The sequence below is a fragment of the Channa argus genome, chromosome 1 (assembly GCF_033026475.1).
Source record: "Channa argus isolate prfri chromosome 1, Channa argus male v1.0, whole genome shotgun sequence".
In the NCBI taxonomy this organism is placed as follows: Eukaryota; Metazoa; Chordata; class Actinopteri; order Anabantiformes; family Channidae; genus Channa; species Channa argus.
The window spans coordinates 8,093,951-8,111,521 of record NC_090197.1 but is presented as its reverse complement, the minus strand read 5'-3'; the positions used below and the strand labels follow the sequence as shown (position 1 = coordinate 8,111,521).

The 17,571-nt window shown below is 41.3% G+C and overlaps 1 protein-coding gene across 22 annotated transcripts in view; it reads left to right on the top strand.

The window, feature by feature from the left end:
* Positions 1 to 17,571, top strand: part of macf1a (microtubule actin crosslinking factor 1a) — a 194,909-nt gene that overhangs the window by 100,525 nt on the left and 76,813 nt on the right. For 21 of the 22 annotated variants that reach the window (XM_067479025.1, XM_067479114.1, XM_067478944.1 and 18 more), the window contains 26 exons: positions 536 to 631; positions 1,096 to 1,223; positions 1,360 to 1,453; positions 1,849 to 2,003; positions 2,572 to 2,875; positions 3,372 to 3,500; positions 3,616 to 3,693; positions 4,312 to 4,473; positions 4,838 to 4,942; positions 5,430 to 5,525; positions 5,791 to 5,916; positions 7,731 to 7,883; positions 10,544 to 10,698; positions 11,062 to 11,188; positions 11,361 to 11,544; positions 11,785 to 11,951; positions 12,452 to 12,630; positions 12,722 to 12,860; positions 12,997 to 13,190; positions 13,404 to 13,563; positions 13,766 to 13,849; positions 14,073 to 14,180; positions 14,269 to 14,367; positions 14,603 to 14,725; positions 14,898 to 14,989; positions 15,360 to 15,495. In XM_067479025.1, coding sequence (XP_067335126.1) covers positions 536 to 631; positions 1,096 to 1,223; positions 1,360 to 1,453; positions 1,849 to 2,003; positions 2,572 to 2,875; positions 3,372 to 3,500; positions 3,616 to 3,693; positions 4,312 to 4,473; positions 4,838 to 4,942; positions 5,430 to 5,525; positions 5,791 to 5,916; positions 7,731 to 7,883; positions 10,544 to 10,698; positions 11,062 to 11,188; positions 11,361 to 11,544; positions 11,785 to 11,951; positions 12,452 to 12,630; positions 12,722 to 12,860; positions 12,997 to 13,190; positions 13,404 to 13,563; positions 13,766 to 13,849; positions 14,073 to 14,180; positions 14,269 to 14,367; positions 14,603 to 14,725; positions 14,898 to 14,989; positions 15,360 to 15,495 — 3,573 coding nt within the window. Of the gene's footprint in view, positions 1 to 535; positions 632 to 1,095; positions 1,224 to 1,359; positions 1,454 to 1,848; positions 2,004 to 2,571; positions 2,876 to 3,371; positions 3,501 to 3,615; positions 3,694 to 4,311; positions 4,474 to 4,837; positions 4,943 to 5,429; positions 5,526 to 5,790; positions 5,917 to 7,730; positions 7,884 to 10,543; positions 10,699 to 11,061; positions 11,189 to 11,360; positions 11,545 to 11,784; positions 11,952 to 12,451; positions 12,631 to 12,721; positions 12,861 to 12,996; positions 13,191 to 13,403; positions 13,564 to 13,765; positions 13,850 to 14,072; positions 14,181 to 14,268; positions 14,368 to 14,602; positions 14,726 to 14,897; positions 14,990 to 15,359; positions 15,496 to 15,547; positions 17,269 to 17,571 lie in introns of those variants that run through there. The other variant, XM_067478761.1, reaches the window with a different exon arrangement.

The following is a 17,571-nucleotide window of genomic DNA, read 5'->3' as shown; positions in this document are numbered from 1 at the left end:
GCGTTTTTGTCATGCTATTTGTTGCTACATCTCTCTAAAGGGACAAACCTGCAGGTTTCTTTTTGTGTGTGTGGTACCACTATACTATAGTTACAGTATAGTAAAATTGGGGCTATACTGTGGCTGTATGGACTTAATGTAGGTGCTGTAATTCAATTCTGTTATGGGGATGTTAGATTAAAAGAATGAATGGAAGGAAACAGTGAAGAGACTTGCAGGAAAGAGGTGTGACATTGAAGAAGGAAGAGAACAACTATGTGACCAAAAGTTTGCTGCTGTGAGTGAAATAATAGTTGACACAGTGTCAAAACATGATGGAGAGAAAAGGAGGTGGGAATGTGGAGCAGACAAATGTGTAGCTTGATCTAACCATGGAGAAGCCAGCTAATGACCACCCAGGAATAGAGAGGCTGTCATTACAAAGCTTTTTCGTCTGATAACAGGTGCCGACTCTGCGTTTGACCTCAAACAAAGCCTGTGGTAATATTTGAGCCTATAATGCTTAACTGGAAGTTCTGTTCCTCTTCACCTTCAGGCACTTTACAACGAGTACGTCCATTTCAAAGAAACGGAGATCCCTACAAAGGAAATCGAGAAAGGTCATATCGAACACCTCTACAAACTCCTGGAGGTGAGAATGAACCGAGGGAAGTGGCAGAAAGAAAGTGAATGATGGAGAAAGAGGATGCAGGGTGGAGGAACATCTCACCAACATGTGGTACCATGCGCAAGGCTCATGTGTGTCATGGGGTCCAGCTAAGGGGGAAAGAGGGAGAGTTTTATCCGTTTATTTCTGTGGGTTTAGTCATTCATTTGTCTCATGAAGCAAAGCAGTTTGCAACGACATGCTGTTCAATGTGGCATATTGTTTGATTGCACACAAACACATGATAACTGATAATGGTTCCTGTTTTATTCCCACTCAGCTGATGTTATCAGAGTTTTTGTCTGTGGTGGGACTTATAATCGCTACTAACCCCGCGTGTGAATTAATGAGGTCTTTGTTGCGTTTGCATCCCTGTGTTTTAGGGATGGAATTGCAGAATAGGATGTTACAGCATGTATATATTTAACATTGTGTGTGTATCCATCCAGGTGTGGATAGAATTTGGCCGTATTAAGCTTCCTCATGGCCTTCATCCCAACGACCTGGAAGAGGAGTGGGGCAAACTTATCCTGGAGATGCTAGAGAGAGAGAAGGTCCTGCGACCGGCAGTGGAGAGGTACACATTCACACATATGCATAAAATCAAGAACACACACAGTCTAACTGATGTGTACAAGTCTGTTGATGCTCCTTGATTTCAAGTGCGTGTTTAAAGGAGATGCCCATTGAAACTTGTGTGTGTGTGTTTTCAGGCTGGAGGTGCTGCTTCAGAGAGCCAATAAGATCCAGAACATGGCCCTGGACTGTGAGGAGAAACTCACTCTTGCTAAGAACACACTCCAGGCTGTGAGTGCTTACACTGTTTCCCTGTACCTTTTCATTTCCTCACACACATTTGCTGGGACCTCTGATTTATGTTGGGTAAACTTTGGGTAATTTGCCCAAGTATTTCCCATTGTAGTACTGTGTAGAAGTAAGTGTGCTTCTGGGACAGAACATATTTAGCCACCACTGTTCCTGCTTCTTGAAGAGAGAATGTCTCTTGTCTCCATGTCTCTTGCTGCAATGGCTGCTTTTGTCATAAGGCCCACATTGGTTTCTGCATTTCGTACTGACAATATGTGTGGGGGAAAATGCTAAAGCTCAAAACATCATACCTCATAAAAAAAGTAGCCTAACATAAAATCAGAGCATAGAAGTAAACAAAAACCTGATCAAAAGCTCCATCCTCTGGTTTGCAGGACATGTCTCGAATGGAGAGCAGCGACGCAGTGCAGTGTGAGAAAGAACTGGCCTGCTACCTCCAGGACTGCGAGTCTCTGATCAGGCAACTTAACCTGGAGCTCAAAGTCCTCAGAGATGAGAAATATTACCAGGTGGAGCAACTGGCATTCAGGTGAGTCAGTACAGAAATGTTTGATGCCGTTGATTTTATGAAGACGTTTTGTGTGTGTGTGTGCTAATAATTCTGAGTAAGTTGAAGCTTCAACTCCATCACAGTTTGATTAATCTAATATAAACTATTTTGTTAAATATCAGTGAATACAAACAGCTCATTATACTGTTGTTGTATAATTATCTATATATAATAGTGGTAATGTATGTTAACCATCAATATGTTTATCATGTTTATGAAGATAAGTTTAAGAATGAGGCTGTATCAGAGCAGGTAGAGAGAGGACTGGGCCGAGCACAGACTACTAGTGTGAGCTTAATAACATTTTAAAAAGCTATTATAGTATAATCTCAGAAAATCTACATTCAAACCAAATAAATATTTCTCTAGATAACTGAATAGTTAGGAATAGTCAGACGTTATTTGACTTGACATTTCTGGATGCTGAAACCAGCATCTTAAATTCTTCTTTAAAAAGAAAACGTTCTCCATAAAACGTCTTAAATCATCATACCTACCTACTTAAGAAGTCAAGGGCACCTATATATTTTTCGTGTCTCATTGTCAGAGTATCCTGCCTTCAAGAGGAGCTGGTCTCCCTCAGACTGCAGTGTTCCAGTGTCTACAGGAAAGGACATTTCTCTCAGGCACTGGGGAGCACGGGCGCAGAGCTCACCAGCCAGCGAGCCGCTGACAGTGGCTTGTCACTGGGCCAGACACTGCTGGGAGCTGTGGCTGCAGTGGGAGCTGTCGGAGCGGCGCTCCTGCGGCGTCCAATGGCCCGCTCCCAGCTGGTGGCCATGTCCTCATCAGAGGACGAAGGAAGCCTGAGGTTTATCTATGAGCTGCTTGGATGGGTGGAGGAAACACAGGTCAGTCTCTGTGACGTTTACATTTAGCGATGCAGCTAAAGAACTGTATTATAGTCTTTAAAACATCGCCTGTTACTATTTCTCTTTCGCATCTTCAAATTTCTTGAATTGTCAGCAATATTAATTTTATGATGATAAAAACATATTTTAGTGGTATTTTTGTTTTTGGACCAAAACCATAAATTAATAACCAAAAAACTAATTGTTTGATACTTAAACTATAGATTCTCTTTTAAAGAATCATTGGCCATAATGTTCGGGTAAATGTAAAGTAGCACATAAAGAAAATTATTGTAAGGGGAAAATTTGATTTGCTCACGTACACTTTCATTAAATATGAAACGAGATGAAATAGCTTGAATAAAATCTGCTTTCAAAACCGAAAGCTGGTGGAGTCTTTAAAAAAATAAAGGCAGAAATGGAATCTTAAAATAAAGAAAGGAAGTGGTCTTTCATTTGGACTTTGCTTAGGACCGTCGATGTGTGTTTGTTTTAGGAGCTTTTGGAGCGTGCCGAGTGGGGTGCCGACCTCCCCTCCGTAGAAAAGAACCTTCAAGAGCACAACAAAATCCACGCTACAATCGAGGAGCTAATGAGCAGCATGCAGGAGGCACGGAGCTATGAGGTACACACACACACACACACACACACACACACACACATTTCTACCGTACATTAACACGGAGACATTTCTGCTGAGAGCTGTGGTTTGCCGTGACGTTCTGTGCCCTCTCCTTCAGGCTAAAGTGTCCCCCAACTTCAAGAGCAGTTATTCTGAAACCCTGGCCAAGCTGGAGCACCAGTACTGCAAACTATTGGTCAGTCTCAGTTAAAGAACTGTGGATTTGTCTCTAGTAACACAATTCTTTGTTTCTAGTTTGATCCTCCTCCTCAGTTAATCCCATTAAAGCATGACAGCTCTTTGGGTGAAACCATCCCACTGTGCTGTCTCTTCTGCTGCTTTCCCCAAATTTCCCCTTTTCTCGCTTTACATTTATTTGACTCCACATTTTTAATACTACATGTATAATCGAGTCCTGACATTGTACTGTTCTGTGTGTACATGTGTCCTCAAATGTACATAGAACTTACCTTGTATTACTTGAGTAGGAAAACACACTCTTTTTGTTCCAGTCTCTTAAAGTCTTACATCCTCGCTCTCAGTGATTTACAGCCACGTGCATCTCTCTTCGGTTCCTCTACTTTCTTGCTATGGACAAACCTGTGTGCAGATAGTTCAATGAATGCATGTAATTCATTTTTTACATTACATTAGTTTTTGGAAACAATCGAGTGTCCTTAAAATCCCTGTAAATGTTCCTAAACCAACAGTATAACCTGAGCAAGTAGAGAATAGAGTGTGTTTTGTTGTTTTTAATTTCTCTTTGCACTGCTGATTGGCACGACAATGATGTTTGTTGGTGTGGTTGCCGTAGGAACATTCGTCATGGCGCCTGCGGAGCTTGGAGAGCCTGCAAGCCTTTGTGTCAGACTGCACCGAGGAGCTGATCTGGCTCAATGAGAGGGAGGAGGAGGAAGTTTCCTACGACTGGAGTGACAACAACACCAACATGAACGCCAAGAGAGAATTATACAGCGTGAGTGGAGGAAGGAAGTGGATTTCTTTAAGTCAATAAGCACAAACCGATATACTGCTGAACTTCTGTAATGTTACAAGAAGAGATGACTCTCTTATTGATTATTGAAATAAAAAGATTAGCCTGGCATAAGGGTTCCCCATCCTTTCTTTTCGGTCATTCTGACCGTGCTTGTTATTTCTTGTTTCAAACAAGAAAGATGACCAGCAGCATCAGACACTCTGGCCCATGGGGCTCTGCCTTGTAGACCCCAGCCTATCATTATGGTTCCTTGCACACAGATGCAGGATGACACCAGTACAGTGCCTCAAGAATCCTTTCATCATCTTCAGCCATCCTTCTTTTTTTTATGTTCTATTTACAGGAAATGAGGTTGGAATTCGATGAAAAACGAGATGTCAAGCGATCGCTCCAGGAAACCGCCAACCATCTGTGTCAGGGGAACCATCCAGCCAAACAGACATTAGAGGTGAATTCATGATTTGATTCGCATCAGTGACTGACCTTTAAGTAATGTCTGATTTTGCCTCCGTGAGCTATGGGAATAGTGCAACCAAATGAATTTGTTAAAATCCTCCTCTTTTCAGTTGACCGTGGCCTTTATGATGTTTTGTTTTTGCTGCTCTTTAAAAACCTGTAGATGTAAATTATATTGAAAAGGGCAACAGGCAAACTGTGCACCCTTTTGTAAACCGGATCTGCTACGTGCATCTACCACAAGCAGTTAGTATTATATGAGAATCCTAAACGCTGGAATAACGACACTAAGGTGGGGATTTGTTCTTATAGAGCGCGTGTGTTTGTGTCCTCATTTTCTCATCATTGCTTAGTTGAAAAAAGAAAAAGCAGGCCAGGAAAAAAAAAAGCTACTCATAAAAATGTGTCTTAATAGCTTGTATTAAAGCGCAGCGTGGCACAAACATCTTCCTTCTGTCTCTGTCCTCTTATGTTATCAGGCATACAGCGCAGCCCTGCAGAATCAGTGGCAGTGGGTGGACCAGCTGTGTGTGTGTGTAGAGCAACATCTCAAAGACAACACTGCATACTTCCAGGTAAAGGTTGCACCAGGCAAAATGGCATTGTATTGTTGCACTGTAGGAGTAGCACTGGTCACAAATTGACAGTTAAAACAAAAATAACTAAGAAAATTGGCGGGATTCTTGGTCAAATTAGATGCTGCAGTTTCGCAGCATTTTTACACTAAGTTTATATGATGATCTGTGAGCTTGACTGGATTTGTAAATGGTTTTTACCAGGCTTACAACCGGTTTCTGTCAAAACTGTCCTAACGCCTTTTATTTCTGTCTCTGTTGTCAGTTCATGAGCGATGCCCGGGACTGTGAGTCGTACCTGCGCCAGCTCCAGGACACCATTAAGAGACAGTACACATGTGACAAGAACAGCAGACTGAGCAAACTGGAAGACCTGTTGCAGGACTCCATGGTACAGTATCCATCCATGTCTATTTAACCCAGAGTTCTGAGTAATTTGAAAGACAAGAGGTGTCTCTTTTCAAGATTTGAATTGCATTTTTAGACTACATTAAGCAAGTGTTAGAAATGAAGATGATGTTATTAGACTCTAAACCAAATCTGTCCACCTCTGCCTTTCCCTGCTCCACCCATCTTCTTACCCACTGTACATCCTCATAATGTACGTTGTCTCAGCTAATCCAGAATAAGCAGCTGGCAAGTCTGAGTCAGCTGTAGTCGGCTGTAGTCATGTCTTCCAGCAGCAAGTCGTAGCTTAAACCCTCTTATACACCTGAAGCATGTTCACATGTTGATTGACTTTGACGTCTTCTTCGTTAGAACTTGCTCAAAAGCGATAGAAGGAAACATGTCTGTGCTGTTGGGTTAGTCACGGTCACAGTGTGTGTTTGAAGCCCTTCTCCACATTATGTTTTTCACCAAATGTCAAGAGAGTATGAAAATATTGGTAGAGTTGCAAACTGAACGGCCTATTTTATAGCTTTTTTTTCAATGAATTGCCCAAGAACCCTGCTGCTTCTTTTTGTACACATCTTAAATATGACACTAAAAGGAACGTTAGAAAGTGAAGATTTCTAAGGAACAGGAGAAACAGAACTCTACAGATCTATAGTGATGCGAGGCTCCGCCTTCAGCCGCCTCTGTGTGCCACACGACCGGGTGAAGCCATATTTTATAAAGTGCCTCACTGAATCTTCCCCCCAGTGGCACATTTGTGAACGTGCCATCTTTACTCCTACCATACACACACACACAAACACACACCTCTGACTTGAAGCAGATGGCAGAGTTGGTGCGGGCAAAACTCCACAGGCCAAAGCAGTGAGCGCATCCGCTTAATAAAGAGGTGCGTGTGTCGCAAACAGCTGCTGTTTTTGCAGATCGGTGCCCAATCTACATTATTTACAGTGCTGCGTGTGTCTATATGCACTTGCTATTGAAGTGGTCACGTGTCGGTGTGTTTTCTTCTGCCTGCTTTTGTTGTGAGCTTGTGTGTGTGTGTGTGTGCTAATCATTTTCGAGCTACAGTACAGTTATTGAAGTTTCCAGTTCCCTGTGTTTCATCTCTCAGTCCAGGCAGCTGAACCTTTTGTTTGACTCAGATAAAAGACAGAAAAGGGAAATTAAATCAGCCTCTTTCACCTCTGTTTAGATTTGGCTGTTTGACCAGACCACACCAGAATGCCTGTTTCTTCCCTTCTGTACCCCCTCCCCTCTACCTGTTTGTCTCTCTTTAATAATTCCTTAAGGACTCTCTCTGCTGTGGGCAAAACGGAAACTAGATCTAATTTTACCTGTCTGGGTGAAGAGCACACACTTAAATGTTTCATGGTTAGAGGCCGAGTCAGAAAAGAGCCTCAACACTTGCAGGATCTGCATCAATTCCGACACATTTTCTTAATGTGCCTGTTGATTTAGGCATAGTCTTGTGGCATCAAATCTAAAGATTAAAAACTGATGTCAAGTTGAGCTGAATTAGGTTCATTTCATCCAGTATGTTTTTATAATCTGATACCTGCACTACTGAAACAGTCCTCAGATGTACTTTAGTGCACTGGAATTCTAGCATGCTAGCATTTAACTTAAATGTAGTCTTGTTCTTGTCTAAACCAGTTAGAGTGACTCAGTTTAACTGTTTCTGGCAGAACTCAAAATGATGGCATCCTGCTAAAGATCTACAAATGACGAGTAGAATAAATCGTATGACTAACTCGATATACACATGATCAACAGTTTGCATGTCTGATGATTATCCCTTTCCTGTAGGAGGAGAAGGAGCAGCTGATTGAGTACCGGAGTACAGTGGCAAGTTTGGTGGGTCGGGCCAAGACAGTGGTGCAGCTCCGTCCCCGCAGCGCAGAGAGCACCCTGGCAACCGCAACTCCCATCAAGGCCATCTGTGACTACAGGCAAATAGAGGTACAAATAGAGCCTTGGTCCTATATTATATTAGCGTGCACGTTTTTTCCCAGTCAGTAAAGACTCACTTTACAGTAACTTTCTCCGAAGGAAGAGATAGAAAACATGAGCCAGTCGGATACCTGAGTTAATGATGCTATATAAAAGGAATCCTGTGGCTCCCAGGACAATGTCATAAAAATGTGTATATGCATTATTTAGTCCTCCTTCCCACTCTGTTGTGTTTAACCTTCACCACCAACCACCTCTATGCCCTGCACTTCCTCTCCAAATACCTCTCACAGCCACTTTCTGGCTGCTCTATTTTAGGTGTTTCTTCTAATGCTGATGCATTTTTGTTAATTCTCCTTAGATGCATTATAGTGTCTCTACAAACCCTTTTCTGGGCTTAGTTGGTGCATATGTATGAATAGGCTACAGCAGTGGATATTTTCGGGGGGGGGGGGGTGTAACAGCACCAACTGTTTTCTTTTCATACTAAGTGTCAAGTACGAATGGCATCGCTTAATTTGGAAGCTGAATAAGCATGATTATAGTCCAGAATTCATACTTTACAACAGCTCTCACAATGGGTGATCGTTGCCTATGTTCCCCTCACAAAACGGACTAAAGTTTGTCGAAGGCTAAAAATCAGAAAGTCAGAAACCCATAAGATGTGAAAAATTGAAAATGTTCTTAATGAGACAAGAACTGCAGTTTTTCCCTCCGTGCCACTTAGCACCGTATAGCACCCGGAAACAAGTGAGCTGTCAATGCAGCTGTCAGCTTCAATGTCCTCGGGGAACCTGAGAGCTGGTCAATTATACATCTGTCCCATTCCCTTTGCTGGCCCATTAGAAAACCAGCACCCAGCACAGCAGCAGTTTGGCACGGCCTTGGTTCCTAAAGCTGCTATTTTTAGTCTGCTGTGTTAAGATTCCTGAGTGTCAATTTGTCGCTGAAGTGTATCGTATGTGAGGTGTTGCAACCAGGTGATGAAGGATGGTAGTTCTATTGTAAAAAAAAAAAAAACCTAATAAGGATGCAAGTTGCCACAGTGCTGATGATGACGCACACACGAAAGTGGTCCATGTTGGTAATCACCAAGCTTCTGGACAAACTTGCACATGACCTAAAGTAATCTTTCTCTCCTTCACTTTCCTGTGTTTTCTCCTTTATCTCCATACCCTCGTGTACCTTTCCGCCTTTCTCCTCTCACTCCCTCCTGTCCCTACTCCTCATCTTCCTCCCTTCCTCTCATCTGTCGGCTCGGCTGGCAAGACAAACGTTCAGGTATAGCTGCCTATATTCTCCCTCTCTCACCTCAGATTCGTACACTGCACACGCACTGTGCTGTGGTTGCCCCTCTCTTATCAGCTGACTTTATGTACTGTAAACAATAATTTGTGTGTAAAATACTGGACGTGCAAGAGGTGAAATTGCCTATTTGTCTTTTTCCTAGTAGTTATAAGTAAATGACAAGTTAAAGGTTTTAAATTCATGAATGGACAAACATTTTTTTTGTCATTACTAAATCTTCAAAATTATTAAGTGCAGCAAAACATCAGTGTTAGGGATTTAATCCGTAGCTGTTTTTGTTATCGCAGTAGTGGTTCATGGATCAGTTACTGTTTGCTAATGTGTACGGTCCCTGTGCACATTGAATTTTGAAATTGACTCTACAAATACTTCTATGTGACCTAAGTGATTAGAATCAGCAAAGTGATAAAGATTTCATTCTTTTAACTTCACTTCCTGAAAAAACAGTTTGCATGGATCTAACTTTAATAAGAGAATGATAACCTCTCAGTCAGGTTGCCTTCAGTAGTCTGGTCGTTGCACTGTACCTTGCAAGCAGTACTACACCGAGAACAGGTGATAAGGGCAGGTGGCAGCCACTGAACCTAGTTTAACACAGCAGATGCCTCTGAGGTTCAGTCAGACAGGCAATAACAAGCCACAGCTTTTAGCTTTACCCTTCATGTACTTACTGTTTGTTCATAGCTTTGCATTCTTAATGTATTGAAGTGTGTGTGTGTGTGCAGAGAAGGGGTGAGAGAGGGTGGTGGGTGGGTTTAGGCAGTACAGCTGTAGCCTTTTATTTAAAGACCTGAAACTCCCATTGCAGTCATGGCTTTGCCTAATGTTCATCTGGTAAAGACTTATTCTAACATTTGCCCCATTTTAATTTCATATTCCGATTTTATCCTGTGCTAAAAGATTTCAGTTTGGAGGCGTGAAGCAGCTTTGAACATTGTGTTGTTCATATATCATACAGTAAATTTGGGGGCTTCTGCTATGAGTTTACTGCTTTCAGCTTTTTGGTTTACATGTTTTTCCTTCTCTCCTCCCTGATTGCACTGGAACATTTCTCCCTCTTTTCCATCTGACCTGTCTTCCTTCCATCCATCCATCCATCCATCCATCCATCCATCATCCATCCTATTTTCTAACCTTCTCTTTAACCATTCTCTGATTTTGTCATCTTTTTAATGCATTTATATTAATCTCCATCTTTGTTTTCCCCCTGACCTCCCTCCCTCACTCGCTCCTCGTATGTGTCTTGCCATAAACCCTCATTCCCTTTTTTTCCCCATGTATCCCCTTCTTCATCCTCCATTCGTGGCTCCATCCCTCTCTCTCTGTTTGCCCCTCCACTGTGGGCCCCTCTCTCCTCTCAGATCACAATAAGCCGAGGAGAGGAGTGCGTGCTGGAGGATAACTCTCAGAGGAGCAAGTGGAAGGTGATCAGTCCCACAGGGAATGAGGCCATGGTCCCTTCAGTGTGCTTCACCATCCCACCTCTGAATCAGGAGGCCATTGACACAGCCAGCAGGTTACTAAGGCTATTGATATTTCTTTTAGTAAAAAAAAATGTCTTGCTGAATCAACTTGATAACAAGCAAAGACACAAAAAACATCAAGGTCATTAACTAGTAGTGATAAACTGTGATTGCTGATAATTTAAAAGTAGCATAGTATAAGTATTACTGTTTATTTCTGCTTTTAGGTAATAAAATAACGTTTTTCTACCTCAACCCTAAATACTGCGTATCTGTAAAAATCAGCAGCTTTTTGATTTGGCTGAGTTTTTACGTTTTTTTACGGCTTGAATCTTATCTTGTAGTGCTGAATATTTATTTATTTATTATAGATTTACATATTGACACACATTTATGCTCTTTTTGTGTGTATACAGAACAGAGCAGCTGTACCAGAAGGTCATGTCTCTGTGGCATCAGCTTCATGTGAATATGAAGAGCGTAGTGTCTTGGCACTACCTGCTCAAAGACATCAGGACCGTCTCTGAATGGAACCTGGACACGGTGAGTTGCTCTGTGTGTGTATGTGTGTGTTTCAGGAAATGAACCCCCATAAATGTTTGGTCTGTACACATTTCTGAGAAACTGCTGTTTGCATATGCTGCTTAACTACTTTTCTGTTACAGTCCGCTTGTTCTCTTCCTCTTACATTCTCCCTCTGTGCCTTATCCTTCAGGTTCGATGTCAGTCTCCATCAGAGCGGCAGCAGGTCCTGGATCACCTTGAGTCCCAGTTGTCTGACTTCTTGTCTGATAGCAAAGAAAGCTCTCTGTTCACGACATCTGAAAGACAGGAGCTGGAGAAAGAAGTCCAACAAGCCCAGCAGCACTGCCAGGATCTTCTGCTCAACATGGAGACGGGTGAGATGGCAATTACAATGACAGTCGTCTGGTTTCCTAATTTCAATTTTAAATTGTATTGGACTAATCTTCAGTGTTCACACGTTTTGACACAATAGTCAAGTTTACAGTATTAAGTAGTGTATAACCTTACGTGTGGATTCCAGTTTTTATCTTTTAATTATAAACTGCCTTATATTATAATTTTAGTATGAAGATAACACTCAGAAGAAAATGACTCTCATTCTCCTCTCTCTCCAGTGGAGAAGGACGAGTCCGTCTCTCGGTCATACCTGTCGGAGCTGCAGAACATCACGCTTCATCTAAATGAGGCTGAGCAAAGGCTGATGAGGGGAATTCAGACTCCACCACCTAGCCGGCTGTCGTTAGACAGCACTGGCCACACAGTCCAGATTACAGAGCAAGAGGTCAGGTTCAGCCTCATCTACTGGTGGCAATAGGCAATTCCACTTTCTATAATGTTTCTCAATGTTTTTAAAAAATATTTTGAATATATATATATAATATAAGCTTAGTGTCAAACTACAGGAAAGGCTTTTATTTTTTATAACATTTTTACTTTGTCATGAAATACACTAAGGGTTTACAAATCCTTATCTCTTTCTATTTTGTATGAGAAAATTAAAGCGTTTAATCACAAATACAAATCAGAAATGTTTCATCTTTTCTGTCCTAAATAGGTTTTAATAGTCCATGTGTGTATATGTGTTTGCTTTTTTTTTTTGCAATGGAATTATACGTTTTGACCTTGATTTTGTCATAGCCCATCTGTCTGTCCGTAGCTTAAACAGCATAATCTTTAAGTTGCCGTTTGATGAGTAGAGCACCTTATTCGGATCTCTCTTTATTTTATTTATCTTTAAAATATGTTACATACAGGTAATGTCTTTATTGTCTTCTTCTCCAGAAGCTGCGGTCGGAGCTGGATACCTTGCGCTCCAGTTTGGGTGACGTGTCTCGTCGTTGCATCGGCTTCTTTGAGGAGAAGCCAACATCCTCCAGTGTTCCTGTTCTCCGGTCTGAACTCGGTCAAGCTGTAGAGAAGCTTGACAAACTGCACAACCTCTCGTCCGTCTACCTAGAAAAGTTAGTCATCTTTTTCTCTAACACCCATTTATTTCAGAGGTTGACTCAAAAATGTGGAATAATGTCATGCTTTGCTTTACTCTTTCCTTAGGTTAAAGACAGTAGATGTTCTCATTCACAGCCTGGATGAAGCAGAGAGCCAGGTTAGGAAGTACGAGAGCAGACTAAGTGAAGAAGACATCGTTCCTGCTGACACAACAGCCATTAAAAACCTCAGAGAGCAACTAGGGGTAAGTGACATGTAATTACAAAACATCGTCCTACATCCAGCTAAAGAAAAAGCCTTAAATTGTGAAATAATTTCACTCTGCTTATTTCTTCTCCATCCTCTGTAAGTCTTTGCATTCATTTATTATCTCCTAACAGAAGTGGCACGGTGAACTCGCCGAGCAGGATGGAGTCTTTCAGTCCTTGCAATCAGAGGTACGGCGTGCCAAAGAGGCAGGGTCTCAGCTCAGCAGGCTTCACCCTGATCGCAGCTCAGAGCTGGAGCTCTACGAGGAGAGAGCCAATCAGATGACAGAGAGGTGGAGTGGAGTCAAGAGACAGATGGAGACAAGGTAAGCAAGGAAAACAATTGGGGGAAAAGGAGAAATAGTAGAAGGGAAAGGATGAATTTGTGTTAACAACAAATGAGGAGTTAGGAGAAGTTCATAATAGCAAAACCCGAAACCCTCCACTCACATACATAATCATACTAGATGTGAAACATCGTTTTACTCAAATGTTTTATAGGTCTTGAATGTTCGGAATTTCCCCATTTTTATTTGCAGAGAAACCGATCTAGTGGCTCTGGGCTCAGTCCTGCAGCAGTACAGAGATGGTTACTCTGCACTGATAAAGTGGATCGAAGAGACAACAGAGAGACAAGAAAACACGCAACCTGGACAGATGGACAGTAAAGCACTGTCCGAACAACTGGCCCAGCAGACGGTTTGTACCACTGATTTACTAGAGTGTTCATGTACCAAATGGGGGATTTGATCTGCCTTGGGTATTATTAAGTCTATTTGAAATATAAACTTTGATTTGCTTTAAATGCAGTATAAAGTCAAAAAGGAGGAGCCTCCCACATTTATTCTGACTTACTTAAGTCAGTGATAAGTATTATGTTTTTACTCATTCTCCTCTTCAGGCATTAGTAGCTGAGATTGAACAGAACCAGACCAAACTAGACGAGTGCCAGACTCACTCCAAGCAGTACTCCACCTCAGTGAAGGTAAGAATACTTAAGTAATGTCTATACATGTGTCTTTCACACCATTCCATATATGTAAAATAGTATTTTTACAGTTCAGTTTAGACAGTCTGGCAGTTGTTGCAGTATTTTGTGTTGCAAACACTACATAAATACATTAGTAAATATTTTAAGTGTTAGTTTTTAGATTAGTGTTACATTTAAAAAGTAATGGCGTATTTTTCAACCTGGCTGTATTTTGTAGGATTATGAACTGCAACTGATGACATATAGAGCTTTTGTGGAATCTACGCACAAGTCACCTGTCAAGAGGAGGAGGATGCACTCTTCCTCTGACGCTATAACTCAGGAGGTAAGGAAATAACTATTTGGTGTTTTTTTTTTTTTTTTCCAATTCCTATACAGAAAACAATTATGTAACAGTAAATGTATCCTTGCAGTTCATGGATTTGCGAACACGCTACACAGCCTTGGTCACCTTGACAACCCAGCATGTTAAATACATTAGTGATGCACTGAGAAGACTAGAAGAAGAAGAGGTAGGGTTCTTTAAAGCATGTCCTTACTGTTCATGATTCTCTAACTTGTGATCTATGTATTTGGGTTTTTGCTTGCATTGCCTTGATTTTGTGGTTAGATATGTACTAAAATAACTTTACTGCAGAAGTGTGTATTAGCTTACACATTAGTACTGATCTAATATCACCAATATATTACCATTTATTACCATAGCGTTTTAAAACATCCTTCACCTCTATACCTCTGTTTGTGCAGAAAGAGGTGGAGGAAGAGAAGCAGGCCAGGGTCAGCCAGGTGTCAGAGTTGCTGGGCTGGGTCAAAGGCCTCCAGGGACGGACAGGGGGCCCCAACGCTGAGTCTTCACTTGCTGCTCAACAGGTACAATAGAACAGCAATTTATTGTTATGTATTTGCCGTGAACCTTGTGGCTGTCCATGCTGTCTGCATCGCTGATGATATGAAAGTAAAGTAAAATATTGAAATATGAAATGAAATAGTACAATTTGCCTCTGATATTATTAAGTATTGTATTCAATTGTGTCCTTTAAAGGCCATTAATGAACAGCTAGCAGCCAAGAAGGATGACGTGGCTGAAGCCATTAGAAGTACAAAGGTCTTCCTGCTATCTAAACAGGCCAGCAAGTAAGATCTGCTCACATGCATGATCACACATGCCTCCCAAACCCATTCACTATATATATGACACATGTGTTCATAAAACTAGTGTAGAGCAACATTCACGGTTTATAAGCAGTCTGCACTCGTTTTTTGAATGATTCTCAACTTGTTTTCAGGTTACAATACAATTAACAGTACTACTGTGTTTGCACATGAGGTGCCAGTGTAATTGAGTAGGTACTGCACATGAGTTGTGCCATATATCTAATGATAATAACAGTGAATGTGTGCAGTGGAAAATAGAAGATGCACAATTTATAACCCCAATACCAACTGAACACAAAATGCAGTTCATGTACTGGAATGTAAATTAATAATAACTTATTTTGGACAGACTGTCCCTTGAGGAACGTGCTGATATGGAAGCTCAGCTGGATAAACTAACATCCACCTACAACGAGCTGTGTGACAGCTCTACCAAGCAGCTCCAGCAGCTGGAGCAACAGCTGGCCAAAGAAGAAGAAAGAAAGGTATACTGGATGGAGGGATGGGCTGAGACGGAGAAGGGTTGTTGCACATTTATGACAGCGTTTTCTGCATTTGCGAACGTTAAACAACGCGCTGTAATAATGAAAGGACTTTTAGAAAATGTCGCCATGAGTCTGAATACGCTTGCAAGCTATGCGTGAGATTGTGTGGGCCAGCAAAGAGCGTGTGTTGTACAGCATGTTGTGTGTTCACAACAGAGTGTGCGTTTTTGACATCAACCCACCACTTACTGATGATTTTCACTCATTGACTTGGTTTGGTTTAACAAACATCAGACCTTGTTCAGACATGTGTTCAGATCACTTTGACCTTCTTCTTTGTCATTCAAAAATAGTTTGCAAATAGTAGAAGACATGTAGTAGTCTTTGTCCTAAAACACCTGTGCAGGTGGTTTTTTTTAAAAAAAAAGAAAGGTTTCTATATATTAACCCCTAAAGAAAACATGGGCAATGAAGGACGAGGAAGAATTCACTGGATGAAACTGTCTGAACTGGGCCTCCGCATGGAGTATTCACTCTGAAATTGTTCACTTTAAAGCCTGCAGCCATGTCATTAACTATCCCCACTCTTAATTTTGTCATTTTCATCAACATTGTCATTAGCATTAGAAAATACATCTGCTCAACTGCCAACATGATTAATACTTGGCCTTAGTGGTGCCGTAGTGGGGCAGTGCTGCCCAAGTCATGTTAGCCGTTAGGTAAAAGCTACTGTGAGGAGCTTTGCTTCTAAGAGACTCATTATTTTCAGTCATGTATAAGATAGACTACATATCTGTCATCACTTTATCAACAATACGGTGTCATCCTATTTGTCTTTATGTAATGGTAGAAAAATGCCACTGCATAAAGTCACCACCTGTCATTTTAGCGTTTATTTTACCCTAAATTTATTTTCCCTAAACTACATTCTCCATACATGTACAGTCGACCAACAGGAATCTCATATTTGTTCAGTTGTTCCTCTCCTGGGGTATGTAATATGTTACAGCAGTCACAATTCTCTGTAACGTGTAACGTTTTTCAGTTTAAGCAGTCTTTGATTATACGTTTCATCAGCTGCACATCTTAGCTGATTCCAATTTGAACATTTTATGTTGCACAGGGGACCTGTGACGGGATTTATACTACACACTAAAGCATAGAAGTATGGAAAAAAAAAAAAAAGGTTGCTTTTGTTTTAGAGTGTAAGTGCACCAGAGGCCAGCTATGCAAAAAAAAAAAAACCCACTTCACAATTTGAGCATGTTGTGTCCAGATCACAAGAGTGTGTGTGTGTGTGAATGAGAATTTTTGTTTTTGTCCTAATGCATACAAATAATGTGTGAAACTTTAAACCAGCGTTTTGCTTGAAAATCACTAACAGCTGCCAGAGGAGAATTGTGGACATCCGAGGTCTGAGCCAAGGATCAGAATGTGAGATCGGGGGGGGAGGAGATAAAACAGGACATTAATAGACACAAAATTTAGTTAATGAGTCACATTGCAACAAAGTAGTCTGCAATTCATCCTAATAATAACTGCACAGACTGAAATGACATTCATTGTGAGTCCTTATGAAGCCCATTCAAAGGCGTCAGACACAAGAGTTTAACGAAAGGTCAACACGAGGATTTTAGTGTCAGTGCAGTGGTAGGAGTCAGAATGAAGAGTGGCATGCAGAATGCTAACAACCAGCTTCTCACCTGTTGCGCCTCGCTCTGCCGAGCCAAAAGCTGGCCCATTAGTGTGTGTGCCACGGGACAAGCCCGTACGGTAAGTAGCGCTCGCATTCTCTCTTACCGTTGCCTGTAAGTTTTTTTTCCTCATTTGGGCGTCTTCTTAGCCTGTGTTTCTGAATATCTGCGTTTCTATGTGTCTCTGCTCTTTTTTTGTCTAGAGCTTTTTTTTTTCCTGCATAGTTGCTGTGTTGCATGCTTAATGCTTGTGTTAGAATAGCGGTGGTAAGTATTAAAGCACTTTTTGAAAAAGAAATTAATTCAAATATGGGAAAGATATTTTCCCACTTCCTAATATGTACGAATATTCTGCCAAGAGAAGAGCATTTTTTTGTTTTTA